The following is a 15,459-nucleotide window of genomic DNA, read 5'->3' as shown; positions in this document are numbered from 1 at the left end:
GCTCAGTTCATCAGGAGTGGAATATATGTGAGCATTTAGCATGATATAAAAGTCAAGGGTTTTTTAATGTGAATATACACTGTATCCGGTGCCGAGTATTGAAAAGACCCATCCATTCTTTATGGCTTGGCAGTGGCGTCTTTGTCCATATGTGCATGGAAACTCTCTGCCGTTCCACAGATCTTTCCGTCTATCCTTGTGACATCTTAACTACTGTATCTTTATACGAAATCTTGATATCTTGGAGAACAAATCTTCCCATTTGTTTTTCTTCAAGGCTGTCTTGGCTATATTTGTCCCTTCTGCATTTTCATATAAAGTTTAGAATCAGCTTGTTCTGACTCTAAAATAGATTCAGATCACTAATAAAAACAAGGATTAATACATTGTGATAAAATATTTCGTCTAAGGGGCAGTTTTGTATTAAAATGATAAAGTTTGAATATAAAACAGGAGCAAAAATAAACTACAAAAATAACTAAAAGAAAGCCCATGTGCTATATTAATATCAGATAAAGTGGACTAGAAGACATAGAAAGAACTAGAGATGAAGAGAGACACTTCGTAGTAAATCTTTTACATAACCAAAAAGATAAAACAATTCAAATTTTGTGTACCTAATAACAAAGCTTCAAAACATATCAAGTAAAAGTTTAAAAAAAAATAGAAAACTAGGCAAAACCTTACTCATAGTGGCAGAGTTTAATATGCCTGTCTCAGTAACTTATAGGAAAGGAGAACAAGAAAAGAGGGGATATGTAGAAGATTTAACACCTTAATAAACTTGCCCTGATTAAAATATATGGTAAAACACACTGAATAACTGCACAATATTATTCTTTTCAAGGACACCTGTAATATTTTCAAAAATAGACCATATTTGGGGCATAAAGCAAGTTTCAATAAATTTCAACTGACTGAATTTATACAGAGTAAAATCTCTTACCACAGTAAAAATTTAATTAGAATCGTTATTACATAACACAAATGAATGGAAAGACATCTCGTGGACTGGAAAATTAATAGAACTCTAGCAAGGCTGGTCAACGAAGAAAAGTCATGCATTATCAGCACTCAGAATGCAAAAGGGGACTTCATTATGGGTTTTAGTGTGTTAAAAGGGTTACAGAAGAATATTCTATTTTATTTTTATGTATTTATGTATTTATTTTTATTGTGTTCAATTACAGTTGTCTGCATTTTCTTCCCACCCCAGCCAAACCCACCTCCCTCCCCTGCCTCCACCCTCCCCCTTGGTTTTGTCCATGTGTCCTTTATAGTTCCTGAAAAACCCTCTCCCCACTATCCACCCCCCACTCCCCTCTGGCTATTGTTAGATTGTTCTTAACTTCAATGTCTCTGGTTATATTTTGTTTGCTATTTTCTTTTGTTGATTATGTTCCAGTTAAAGGTGAGATCATATGGTATTTGTCCCTCACCGCCTGGCTTATTTCACTTAGCATAATGCTCTCCAGTTCCATCCATTCTGTCACAAAGGGTATAAGCTCCTTCTTTCTCTCTGCTGCATAGAATTCCATTGTGTAAATGTACCATAGTTTTTTGCTCCACTCATTTGCTGATGGGCACTTAGGCTGTTTCCAGCAATTGACTATTGTAAATGGAACTGCCTTTTGACCCAGCAATTCCACTGCTGGGATTATACCCTAAGAACCCTGAAACACCAATCCAAAAGAACCTATGCACCCCAATGTTCATAGCAGCACGGTTTACAAAAGAATATTTTAAAAACAAATTTATGTAAAATATTTTGATTTTATTTGAAATGTAAAAAATTATTTACAAATAATGTAAGAAATTATTACAAAAGTACAATCTTGCAAAAACTACATCAGAAAACTTGAATGGTACTATAGTTATAATCCAAATTGAATCCTTTTTGTTTTTGTTTTCTTTAAATATTATTTTTATTGTTGTTCAAGTACAGTTGTCTCCACTTTCCCCCTTCCACTCCCACCCGCCCCAGCCATCCCCACCTCCTACCCTCGATCCCAGCCCCCTTTGGCTTTGTCCATGTGTCTCTCCTTTGTACATGTTCCATGACAACCCTCCTCCCATGTATCAAGAGAAAACACCAGACCCCCATACACTTTCACCAGGGAATTCTACCATTAATTTAAGGACTAAAAACTAACCAATCTTATACAGTTTTAGGGTAAAGGGGAGGGAGAAGAACAATTTACAATGGATTTTTTTCCAGACCAGTGTCATATTGATATTTAACACTTAAAAAATACTCACACACATTATAACAGGAAAATCTTGATTGTAAGCATAGTAGTTAAAACCCTAAACAAAGTAATAGCAGTTCATTAGTATCTTAAAAGCCCATTAACAAATTTGAGTTTAGACCAGAATGTAACACATTAACATTGTGAATTAAGTCAATATAATTCACCACATTAAGAGAATCAAGAAGAAATAAAACCATTTAAGTGGATATTTAAACATCAGTTGATGAATTAAACACCCAATTATAATGAATTATTCTTGGAAAACTAGGAATAATAGGAAAATTTATTAACTTGATAAAGCCTATCTATAATTCTATATGGTACATCAGGTTTAAAGGTGAAATATGAGGATTTTTCTTTGAAATCAAAAACAATGCAGGGTGCTCACTCTTACTGCTTCATTTCAATATCACATCGGTTGTCCTAACGGTGCAATAGGGCAAGAAAAAAAATTAAAAATATGAAAATTGGTGAAGAATTCAATAAATCTCTTACTATTCACAGATTACGTATTGTGTTTGTAGAAAATCCATACAAAATTATTTGTGCGTACATTACAATTAATAAGTTTAATACAATTGATGGGCAATTTAAAAATCAATTAAAACTTAAAAATTAAAACATTAATTAAAAATCAACTACATTGATTTAGTAAAATGTGAAAGATTTATACCTTCTGAAGAGAAATCAGAGCATCAATTATATTAATTTAAAAATGAATTATCACTGTCATTCTTCCTAGTCTTTCACCCTAAAACCATGCCCTGATTATAACAGGCAACCAAGAGGAAGAGCCTACTCCAATCAGGTCTGTTAGCTACAGAGCACAGAAAAAGGCTACCTCTTCATGTTTTCTTTCAATGAATCCTTCCTTCATTCAATATTTTAAAAAAAGATGCCTGTTGTATAACAGGCTCTATTGTTGCCTTTGAATGGCTCACAGGGAAGTAGAGAATGGCAGACATGGCTGGCTACAATATAAGGTGTTTAGTAGAGTAAACAAGAGTACTTGAGACACAGGTGGAAGCAATTTGTTCCACAAAGAACTTTAGGAAAGATTTTACAGAGCAGGCAATATTTGTGCTAGTCCTTGAATGATGTAGTATCACCAATTGAAAGAAGGATGGAAAAATAGAAATCAGAGGGAACAGAATAAAGGAAGGTATAGAAGTGTGAAAATACTTGGCATATTTGGGAAACATAATATAAAAGCTAACAAGAGTAGTTAGTAGATTTTTTGCTTGGTTGATGTATACTTCTATTATCATGTACCTATTATATTTACAAAATATCTGTTTAGCTTCTTTTTCTGTTCTGAGTCATGAAAATAATAGAGTTGATTTTAATGTCTCAGAAGTACAGTGAGTTTTAAAACTCTTACTCAAGAGCTTCTCCAAGAATATCCCCTGCCTATTTCCCTAAATGCACCTTAGTCAACTAAAATGATTTCGATGATTTAAATAATCCGATTCTAAATAATCTGAAAATTACTTATTCACAACGTGGTAATGACCGCATTTTATGGTGTTTTTAAATAGCTGTAATAGTTAGAAATTACATGATATGTGCAACTTTACAAACATCGGAGATTCATCAATAAGTTATTGCAACTTTCTATAAAAGATGTAGAAAAATAAATTTCCCTGACACAGCCCAAAAATTTGTATAAAGAATTGTTGTAACTAATGGCTAAAATTAAGCTTTATATGCAATAAAGCTGAATAAGCACTTTATGTGTCAAGAGATTGTCTTAAAATTACCTAGTGTGTCTTACAACTCCACGGTAATTATTATTACATGATGGAATTGCTCAACAAACTCTTACTGGCGTTGATCAGCCTCAGTAGACAATTTGTTTGCTATATTTTATTGGCCAAACTAAATACATAACCCAGTTTTATTGAATATTCTTATTTTTGCTCTAAATTTATAAAAAGACTATTTAATATTATTTCATTACAGTTATTAGATTATTAATAATGACCAATACTCATATATTTATTAAATATATATAAATAGATGCTTCAGTCTGATGTTTTTAGTGCTTGTAATTGAGAATGATTAAATTGACAAACTCTAGAAAAGACAACTGAATTCTGTGGTCCCTCTATAAAGGTTTTAATTTATGAAAGCAGACTGACTCTAAATGGTGCTCGCCATCTTGCCAACTGAGATATTACCCCATGGCCTTCTCTACAGAGCTACCCAAGAAAAAATAAAGAACCTACACTGAGAATTTTCTGAATTCAGCTCTGTCTGTGTGTATACCCTCAAAATGAAACAAATTGGGGCAATTTACTGAAGGTTAAATCCTCTAAATGACATTTACCTAAAACATGCTGGGAAATGGTTTGGGAGACAAATTATCAATGTAATTGCCTTAATTCTCTAGGTTGCTTTTATAAGGAGACACAACTTCATCAAATCTAACTGATGATTCCAAATTGGAGGTTTAGGGTTGTTTGTATTTTTTCTCTCAACACCCTGAATCACGTTTACCGTCTACATAACCCAAGTCTTATAAATAGCCCACAGATTTTAGTGAAAGAGTCCCAGCAGTGAGGTTTTTACATTAATGATCTGTCTGTAACTTTCTTTCTAGTAGCCAGCACCTTTGAATTTGTCAGCCTTTTACCCTAAAGTCACAGGAAAGTTTTGCGAAGAACTAAGTATGCTAATAGCACCTTGTGGTTTTACTCTTCAATATTTGAACATCGAGTGATGTTTCAAAACATTTTATTAATAAAACCCACCTGATTTCTATTAAAAATATTCTCTGCAATCTGAGACAGAAGTGAAAGGAAAGATTATTTATGTGGAAGGTAGCTCAACCCTGTCTAAGTCTTGAGTAAGAGTTTTCCAAGTAACCTTCCATCGTGATTCAGTAGTTTCTCTGAGTTAAGAGGTTGTTATGAGGGTAACATACTCTTGAAGACACTGTCTGAAATACCAGATTTAAAAAAAAATGATTTTAACAAGTTTTAAGGTTTTAAGATCGCAGAACCTTTCACTGAACACTGTGCTGTTTTCTTTTCCTCTCCTCAAACTGTATTGCAAATAAACCTTTTGATGTCATAAAGGTTTTTCTTTGTCAACTAAGAAAAACACTCTGGAAAGTTATATTTAGAGAATTTACCCCTGTATAAATATCCCTGAGCTAGTCTGTTATCCTATGGCATCTGGAAGAAAGGTGCTATTGTCTTAGATGCCATGATTGAAGTATAGAATAATCAATTCAGAAAGACCCCGGGGGGAAGATTCACTCACAGATGCTTTGGAAACTTGGAATCCCTGAGTGTTTTCATTTTTTCTACAGACCAAGAGACATAGTGAGTTCCCGCTTCAGTACAATGTCTAGTGACATTGCTTCCCGTTCATGCCATGTGATAGTTTGACCATCCCTTTGTATTCGAGACTACTAACTTTAAATTTTCTAAGAAAACTTTTTATGTTGGTCCCTTCATTGCTATTACTTTCCTTGCTTTCTGGGTCCCTGTAGCTAGACGGCCATTCTGTTTGCAAGCACTCTGCCAATGCAGTTTCTGCCGCTGCGCACCAAGCTACTTTGCAAAGGTATTCCCAAGGATGCCTCGTCAGAATTCGTTCTGCCAAAACAGTCCACAAATTATTTAAAGCTCCTCTTCATTTCTTGCAAATCACTGTGTGCTGAGCTTCTCTATGAAAAACCAGTGTAATTCCAGAAGATCATGATAGATTTGCAAGAAAGGAATTTGTCCGGGGGAAGCTAAAATGTACAGCTATTTTACATTTGGCTTTATTTGAACATTTGCTCTACCACTTTATGAGTATCCACTAGCATTTGAATAAGAGCAGCTGTGTCTCACGGTTTCCTACTGTGAAGTGCCCCAAAGTACAAGGTGCTTGGATGGAAAAACACCACAAAACTGTGGGTAATAGACTGCCCCCTGTCTGTCTACCACCCCTTCCCTGAGGTTTTCTGTGCAGGGCCCACCTGCATGTACAGACATGATGGAATTCGGTTTGTGAGGAACCTACAAAAATTACACAAATAACTCTGATTTTTAATGAATAATACACAGACATGCACCTGCTTCAGGGACCTTGTAGATTAGTCTGGTGACCAATAGAAAAGCCTTTTGGAATTCAATTATAAGGCTGCAAAAGAGAAAATAAAACTGGCTACATTTTTAGAACTGAAATCAGCAAAATGTTAACTAGTTCTTGGAGCGAGGTTTTTTTTTTTAAGGTTGTTTCAATTTGCTTTGTTTCTGTCAGACTTACTGTAAAGTCATAATATTCTGCTTATGTTATTACCTGCTATTCTTGCAGCTGGAGCCGCTTGCAGAAGATACCCTCCACCAGACCCCGAACATGAATGCCGTTATTTCTTTACAGAAGATCGTTGAAATTCAAAGTATGTGTTAAAAAGTTTTTTTTAATTTGTAATCAGAGGTAATCACGTACATTTATATTGAGAATTTGAGCATATGAACAGTATATTTGAGTTTTTCAAATATGAGAAACATATTTAGAGTTATTATAATTTGCACATGTTATATATTCATACCTAAATGTGTTACTGCCTTGCTCTTAATATGGCAGTCTTATCTTATATTGATAACGTGACTCAAAGGCTCTAGATTTAGAGTCCTGCTTTTTCTCCTATTTTCCAACTACTTGGATTTTTTCCGTGATTACCATTAAGCATCCACCCAGAACATGCAAATTAGTATAGAAACTGCGACTACTGTCCAGTCGTAAGTAAGGTAAGTTACTTTCCAACGATGTTGGAATTCAGAAATCATTTACTGGTTTTAAGTTTGGCAGGAAAGGAGAAGTTAATGAAAATGTCTCACTATTAGAAAATCCAACTACACAAAGCAGGGAAAGCCAGAGACTTTATTACTATGCAGTTCCCTTCACATTGCTGTTTCTCTTCAAGAGTGGTACTTTTTAGATGATACCATGTGTGAGTACACACGTGTGTGTGCTCACACACACATGCACACACACTGAAATCAACCACAGATCAACACAAAAGTTAGCATGAAGAAGAAAAACCAAAGGGCAAAATTAAGTGTGAAGGAGGATCAGGAAAACCCTCGGCTTTGCTACTGTCCCGTGAAAGCAGTTTTTAAACACCCTGGAGAAGCCACCTCCCAGCTCTCTCTCTGAGTCCTTGCCTTTGCTGGCTCAGCAGTAATTTGGAGATAGGAGTGGATCGGGGATCTGTATTAGCCATTCATGGAATGCTTGACTATTTACAAATCATGCCACACAGAACCTGGAAGTAATTTCCCATCTTAATTTCACTCATGCCTGGATTGAGGACCACAGGTATCCAATAACTATTTATTTACTATATTTGATATCTTTCATAGTTTATTCAACTATGAATTTCAAAGATTTTCCAAGTACAGCCCTGGCTCTGTGGCTCAGCTGCTTGGAAGTTGTTCCGTGAACTGAAAGGTTGCTGGTTCGATTCCTGGTCAAGACACATGCAGGGTTGATCCCCAGTTAGAGTGTGTACGGGTGGGTGGCAAGCAATCACTGTCTCTCTCTCTCTCTCTCTCTCCCTCTCCCTGTCTCTCTCTCTACCTCCCCCCCACAAAATCAATCAATAATAGGAATCAAAGCCTCTGAGAAAAAGGCTCAGATGAAGAAACTAACAAAGATGAAACAGGGAAGGCTGGGAGAAGGTTTCAAAAGCTTGAGTACCAAATCTGGGCACTATGTGTCTAATTACCCCTGAGAGTGGATTCAGAGGCTCCATCGTGTGGTATTCCAGATAGCAAGGAGAGGCATCTTCAAGTGACAGCCTTCTCATACTCACCCACATCCAATCCAATGTCCCCTTCAGGTCGTCCACCAGGTGGTATAGAAATACCCAGTTTTTATACATATTACTCTCATTTATTCTGAGCATTCTTTTGCTATTACTGATCCAGATTATCAAAGGTTATTGTTCCTCTGCATAGTCTCATCACATCGCTTTCAATAAGCATTCCTGAATACTTATTACATGTTGATACATGATAACTTGATCAAGTGATCAAGGCACAGAGGTTATGAAAAGAAATAAGGCAGACTTCCTGGCATCAAGGAGTTTACGGCCCAGCAAGTGAGGGACACAGCAATAGATCATTCCAGTGCAGGGTTACAAGGTGCACTGAGATCACGAAGGAGGAGCAGTCCCCTTCTTAAGCCCCTTTCAGCTGGGATGAGAGGTACTGCAGAGTGAGGAAGGTTCAAGAAAGGTTCAGGGAAGACTTCTTGGCAGAGATAGGGCCGGAGCTTGCTCTTAAAGACTGAACAGGATTTTGGTGAGATGAAGAAAGCGTGACTGTTTCGAAAGGAATAACAGAAGCCAAGGGCTTCATTTTCATCTAGGTGTGATAAATCATAATGAATCATCATATATCTTTAGAAGCTCTATTGTTGCCTTTTGGATTGGATGTAATTTCCTAAAATGAGCTTTTCCTTTCACCACTGACATTTTCAAATGTCTTGTGCAGTCTGCACTAGCCAAACAAACATGTTTGACTCTTGAAAAGAATTCAATCTGCTATCAAAACCCACTGTAGAGAATTCTGCCACTATGGATTCTGAATCTCTGTCTTCTGCTCCAAAATGTCATACCACCCAACACTGACCCCTTCCCCCATCCCAAAATCTGTTTCCTCCTCAACTCCTACTGAGGATTCTACCCAGGGCTTGCTAATTGAATACTTTCACAAACTGTCATCTCTGACATGTGGACGTTAATTAGTGGTATTTTCAATGTAAATTTTTCTGTAACTTGAGTTTTTGTGAATTTTTCGGTCTGTTTGATTGTGGCTCCTTAATTAGATGAGGATCATCGGGAGGACAGGAATGCTATCTTCTCACTCCTGCTTATACCTGTAGGGCAGGGTGGCAGCAGGGAGGTTTGAAGGGCATGGGAGCCTGGGAATTCAGAGTAGGCAGATTTTAGTAGGAAGGATTTGCATAGCTCTTCAAGGCTCTCAGGAACCTAAGGTCGCATCAAAGGGAGCTTTTGATGAACTCCTCCTTTCATGGATGTGTGATGTCGTGGGGCGTCAGGGATACGTGGCGTAGGTGAGTGCTGTTGTTGCTACTCAGCACACTTTCCTCACCTCTACTCAAAAGTAGCTGGGTTTTTCTCACAAATCCTTATACCAGATACCATGCAGCTCAGGGGAGGATGAACGTATGCCAGACTCCAGGGGAGCAGTTCCTAGTCTAAGGCTAAACTAGTCAGTGAGTAACAGTGACCAGACAGATTAAGCAACAACATAACAGCAATTGATTAAGGAATGGGTCCATGACCCAACTGTGGCCAGTAAGACTCAGGGCTGGCTTCCTGGACAGTCAACCTGTGCAGTCACGTGAGCTCCACACTTATGAGGGTTCTACATGTGGTTTAATGCTGTTACTGATGCTGCCTTGAAATTCTTACTAAGTTCTGAACATGGGGACCGCATTTTCATTTTGCACTGGGCCCCACAAATTATGTAGCCAATTCCGATGGCAATCAAGGCTCTGGTGATACAAAGAAAATATTTCCAAGAAAGACTGATAGCATCACCACAAGGCGAACTCAAATTGCGACCGAGAAGGAACTGAATGGTAGGTAGAGATTGTCAAGTGAAAGACAAACAGGAGATGACAGTGACATCTCGCCATTTAGGATATGGGGTGACAGTCGGTACAGAGGAAGTGGTTTGATGCTGTGGCTTTGACCACTGTGTGATACATTTTTATGTGGTTCTATGGAATTGGGTCTTTTGGGGCTGCTCCTCCAGACTAAAGAGACAAGACAGGGCTGGGTGAGGCCCGTGGAACAACGCGGTACAATGGTATTTCAGCGTAGCACACTTCATAATGGCCTGAACCATGGGCTCTTGGGTAAGCAAACAATGCCGGGTTTCTTTACAGAATATAAAATTGCACTTTTACTTTTATTTTCTCTATTTTATAACCCACTCTTCCATTTCAAGTGTTCCTGTAGAACTCCAGGGTGTTGACTGGGCTTTCTCGTCCCCCTTCGGCGGGAAGAGTAGCCAGGACTGGCTACACAATTTATGTTTCCCAGTGCAAAATGAGAATGTGTTAGAGCTTCCTTGTTAAAAAAAATGTTAATAATTTCATGAAGGTGACAGCAGAGCATCGAACCAAGCATGGGGGCCCTTCTGAGCACGGGGCCTTTGGGACTGTACAGGTAGCCTGCTCGTGAAGACAGCCTTAAAGGTAGCCTTTGTTCAACAGGAGACCCTCCTCTCCCCATATGTCTCCGAGCGCCACACAGGTGCCTCCTTTTAACTTGAGGAGGTGTTTGAATTTCAGCCCACCTCCTAGCCCAGGTTCTGAAGGATTCTTTTGTGCTACAGTTGGGACTACAGTATCAGAAAACTATGTCGATGTCGAGAAGCCGGCCTTGCAGCATGTGGGAAACATTCAGGCAAGTTCCTAGATAGCCTTGTCCCAGGGCAGACTGCAAGGTGCTGACAGGCCGTATGGGAATTTCTCTGTGAGAGCTGAGCCCCCCAGCTGAGGGTATGCAGGTGCTGGAGGCCGTGATTAGCATTGGCCCTCTGCCTGGCCACATGTATGTGAGGCTTTTGCGGCAGGATCATCCCTGTTGTCCTGTCCTTGTTTATGTTACTCATTTAGCTGAGAAGAAAAGATCTTACAAGGCACAAGCAGCAAGGCAAACATTTCTCCTGACAGGTAAAGACCCCATCTGACAGACCAGTGTCTGCATCTCAAGATGGTGGGTGTATACAAAGATCAGCCGTAGTTGAGATGAGACAGTTTTCAGCTTTGTCCCTATTAAGTTTTCAAGACTCAACTCAGATATTATCTATTGTGAACCCATCTCTGAACCCCCATTCATCTCTGTTCTAGATGAGGTACAGTTCCTATGCGTTTTCATGGCAGAGATTCTTTGATTTTTGTTTTTGTTTTAATTTTTTGAAATTACAGTTTACATTCAATTGTTACTTTCAAGATACTGCGTTTGTAACTGTCATATCCTTTGTGTGGTGTCTGGCACATGGTAGGTGCTCTGCAAATGGAATAAATCAGTCAGTCTGTCAGTATTTGCCACACTTTTCTTTTAAAGCCCAGACTGATATTTTAACAAACCTAAGGCAGTTCAGCCCGGAGTGGGGAAGAGGGCCTCGTGTCCAAGTTTCCCTTCCCAAAACCTACCCTCACAGCGTGCAGAGTCCACGGAAATCTTCCCCTTTTTCATATACATGGGGAGAAGCAGGGTTCCCACATGCCATTTTTCACACCAGTGCTGGCCCATCGTAGCATTCACACTGAGCTTTGGAGGGGAAGAACCATGAAGTAAGTTTTCTATAAAACTAAACTTATTTAGTTTGAAATACTATAATTTTAAGTCCTATAAACATATAATGAATGATATTGATATTGATCTATGAAACCCCAAAACACAAAAACCACAAGTGTGGAGCCATGGTTTCCTTTTATTTATTTAAATTTTTTAGTAAGAGGAGTACTTCTTTGAAGTGTGAACCGATTTTTGTAGATTTCCCGCATGGTAATAGCGATAATCAGAGTATCTTGTGATTTGTGGATCAAGAAAACGTACGCACACAAGGATATGAGAACTTTTAGAATTTTCCTGCAACCCTCCAGCGGTTTGCCTCTGGGAAGCTGAAAAACACTAGTGTCAAGGATTTTAAAGTGACTTGAATTCCAGTATAACCTTGCCCTCCACTCATCGACCTTGTGACAATGAGCAAGCCACAGAACATTTCCGGGGAAGTTCAAAAGGAATGACAGGGCATATCACCAGACTACTGTTCAAAGTCGGTGCTACTGTGGCAACAAAATGGCAAATTAGAGACCACATTATGAAAGAACAGCAAGAAAGTTCTCCCCTTACTCCCCACTTTTATCGTTTTCCCACTCTAGGGATCCTTCCCTTGTTCAGTGGATTGCGTCTCCTTAGAATTCCTTGTTATGCCAACCATAATGAAATAGTGACCCAGGCTAGAATGAGAAAGGGACGGTCTTTACAATGTCACTGTGCATTCACGTCAGACTTGTTCTGCATGGATTGAAGAACAACATTGTTGTCGCCTGTATATGAAACTTGTCACTATGCTTATTGTCTCTCTATTTCTTTAAACACATACATACAGTGTTATTTAGGGCAGTGATATGTGAATTTATGTCCTCTGTTGCCCAGCTTTTGAAGCCAGTAGGAAAGGGGTATGATTTTCTCCCTGCAGGAGAGTGTGCCTGTGACTGTGAGTTACCCACAATGTGCAGAGCGCACCCTTTCATGCGTTCTCGAGGGATATAAATGAGATCAAATTTTCTCGGGGGGAGGGGGTCAGAGGCAAGTGTGACGCCTGCTCCTTATCAGAACTGGCTTAACTGATGTTTTGCACATGTGTTATTGAGGGAACGAATTCTTCCTCCTCCTTCTTTTGTTATTGTTATTCTTTCTTCTCTTTCTCCTCTTCCTTCTCCCCGTCTCTCCTTCTTCTCATATTTTTTTCTTGTTCTCCACATCTCATTAATGTAACATGATAATACCTTCTGTTCTGGAAATTATCCTTAGAATTAACAACTGATACTAGAGAAAATCAAAGAAATGTGAATATTGTTGATTTCATTTCTACTCTGTTTCCATGAGAGATGAGCAGTTGGTAAAATAAAATATAAACACTATTGATGCTGTATTACAGTGGATGGTCAGAGTAGGTGCTGTTCAGTTCTCTTCGTAATGAAGAGATCTGGATGGAAATTAATGGAAAAAAAAAGCTATTAAAGTAAGATGAGACTTGCTGTAAAGATGACAACTGTCTTTTGATGTAAAATGTCATTCTCAGCCATCTCTAATCATTACTAGAATACTCTCTACCTACTCCCTTTCCGGGGAGAAGGGGCATTTACATCAGACAATCCAGGCGAGAATCCAGATTGTTCCTAAGCTGAAAGGAATTTGTATACATCTCTTGTTATGGGGAAACTGTCCAATATTTTGACCTCATGGGACTATGCGTACCGTTCAAAGGATTGTTTTCCCAGATTGCAACATGCGCTGCATAAATCATCTCACAGACTTTAATTGCATCTTCATTCCACACCCAAATGCTAATCCACACTCAACTCTTCCTTTCCCTTTTTGTCCCTTCCTATTCCATCTTGATTTTCTGTCTTTTTCTGCTTTTTTCCCCCTTTCTCCTCCATCTCCATTCTATTGAGAAAAACAAGAGAAACCCACAATGGAGGAAAGAGGCTTTTAACTCATAAGGATTTGAGGTGCACTTCAAGCGGGAAGAACATGATTAAACTGCATTTCAAAGGTCTTTATGCCTGCAGTGAGGACAGGAGATTCATCAGGGCTGATTGTTGTATGGGACCAGTTTAACTCAGAAGTAGAAGTGGCATGGGATTGTAATTAATGGGCATGGAAATCATTAGTGATTTGCAAGATTCAGGCTTGGACAGCTGGGGAGATGGAGGTATGACCTGCTCTGAGGAGGAACGGTAGAGGAAGAACAGGTTTGAAAGGGAAGTTGTTGAATAATAGACTTAAGAAAAAGAAACTCCCCTGAGGATTGAAAGCTTGGTTGGGGGAGAAGACATCACCCTAAATATCCATTTTTCACTACCCTGAAGTTCTGGAGGGACACTGGATGAAACGATTTATGCAATGCAAACCCTGTAAGCTATTGGCAAATAATAATTATTGAATGCTTTCAGTGTGCTAGACACTGTTCTAGGTGCTCTTGTTAATATAAAATTAACTCATTTAATCCTTTCAGCAACCCTGTGAGGTAGATACTATTTTTATTCCCATTTCTCAGCCAAGAAAACTGAGGCGCATCTCCATTAATTAACTCCCCCAAAGTTACACAGCGGGGGACAAAGGCAAGAGCACACAGCGAGCAGTCTAGCTCCAGTCTTAGCCATTGTGTTACTTACCTGACAAATAAATCCCTTCCTTTCGAAAATACTGGGTACACTTTTCCCAATTCTTCCCAAAGGGATATGTTTATTTTCAAAAATCAATTGTTACTGAAGATTTGGAGTTTTGGAAGTTCTGGTCCATTGAGGGGTAGCCACAGCCAGGTTTGGAGGGGCAGTGGCAAATTACAAGGAGCCGTGGAGCTATGAATCCATTTTGGAGCTCCTTATAAACTTGCAAAATATATCTAATCACAAAAAAATGCAAGGATTGGCAGAATTTCAAATCCCTGCCCTGTTGAGTTTAAAACCCTGACTGTTGTCAGGTGTGAGCTGCTATTTGTCATAGATTCTTTGGCTTTAGACAGAGGCCTTGACGTTGCAGTCCTGGGCCAGGCAGGTCCTCATTGAAGAAAAGCAGTGTTAGACATTTTCCCACTATTAACCCCGCCACCCCCTCTTGTATCAGAGCCAGGTCAAAGTCGTACACATGGCTTTTCAAAAGTTGATTTTGAACTTCTAATTAACCATTCTCTTGAAATGTTGAAACTCTGATTGTTGTTTGGTGGAGCCCTAATACTAGAATGTACCAGAATAAAAAGGGAAATCTGCAATCTGCATAGAGACTTCACTTGTCTGGATTTTCTAAGAAAATTCCATCTGCATCTGCAACTATGAATTTTCTTTCACTCACGTTTCTACTAAGACAAAACTAATCAAACCAAAAAAATACATAAAACTATGCGTATTTCCAGGACTTAACACTCTTCAAGGAATGCTTTGTGATTATATACTAAATACTAATATAAGCCTCACATACACGTGCAATACCATTTACTGATTAGGGCATGTTAGAGGGTCAGGTTTGGGGAAAGATCATTTGCTAGGTCATATAATATATATATGACCTAGCAATTATATAATATATAATATATAATATATATATATTATATGACCTAGCAATATATATATTCTCTAATCCTCATACAACTAACGATGCATAATTAGCTTCCTCATTTTGCTCATCAATAAATTGAGGCTTACAAGTTTAGGTTGTTTGTTGAAGGTCTTTCAACTAGTAAGCAGTAGAACCAAGATTTGAACCCTGATCTGACTGTGCTGTAAGCCCTCTTTCTTCCTATTGAAGTGTGTGACCTTCCTGTTCCCGCCGTATCTCACATGAAAACATAGTTCCACCAGCCTTCCTATTCCCGAGTATTCCAGAGTAGACACTAGAACAGACCATTTCTAAAACATAATCAATTTCTGTGTA

At 38.6% G+C, this 15,459-nt stretch overlaps 1 protein-coding gene across 10 annotated transcripts in view; it reads left to right on the top strand.

Moving 5' to 3' along the window:
* HDAC9 (histone deacetylase 9) overlaps nt 1-15,459 on the top strand; it is an 825,995-nt gene that overhangs the window by 780,156 nt on the left and 30,380 nt on the right. For all 10 annotated transcript variants that reach the window (XM_053926230.2, XM_053926229.2, XM_053926235.2 and 7 more), the window contains one exon: nt 6,564-6,648. In XM_053926230.2, the coding sequence (XP_053782205.1) occupies nt 6,564-6,648 (85 nt within the window). The remainder of the gene's footprint in view (nt 1-6,563; nt 6,649-15,459) is intronic.

Source organism: Desmodus rotundus, chromosome 6 (genome assembly GCF_022682495.2).
Source record: "Desmodus rotundus isolate HL8 chromosome 6, HLdesRot8A.1, whole genome shotgun sequence".
In the NCBI taxonomy this organism is placed as follows: Eukaryota; Metazoa; Chordata; class Mammalia; order Chiroptera; family Phyllostomidae; genus Desmodus; species Desmodus rotundus.
The sequence above is the reverse complement of the archived record's forward strand: the minus strand, read 5'-3'. Positions and strand labels throughout refer to the sequence as shown.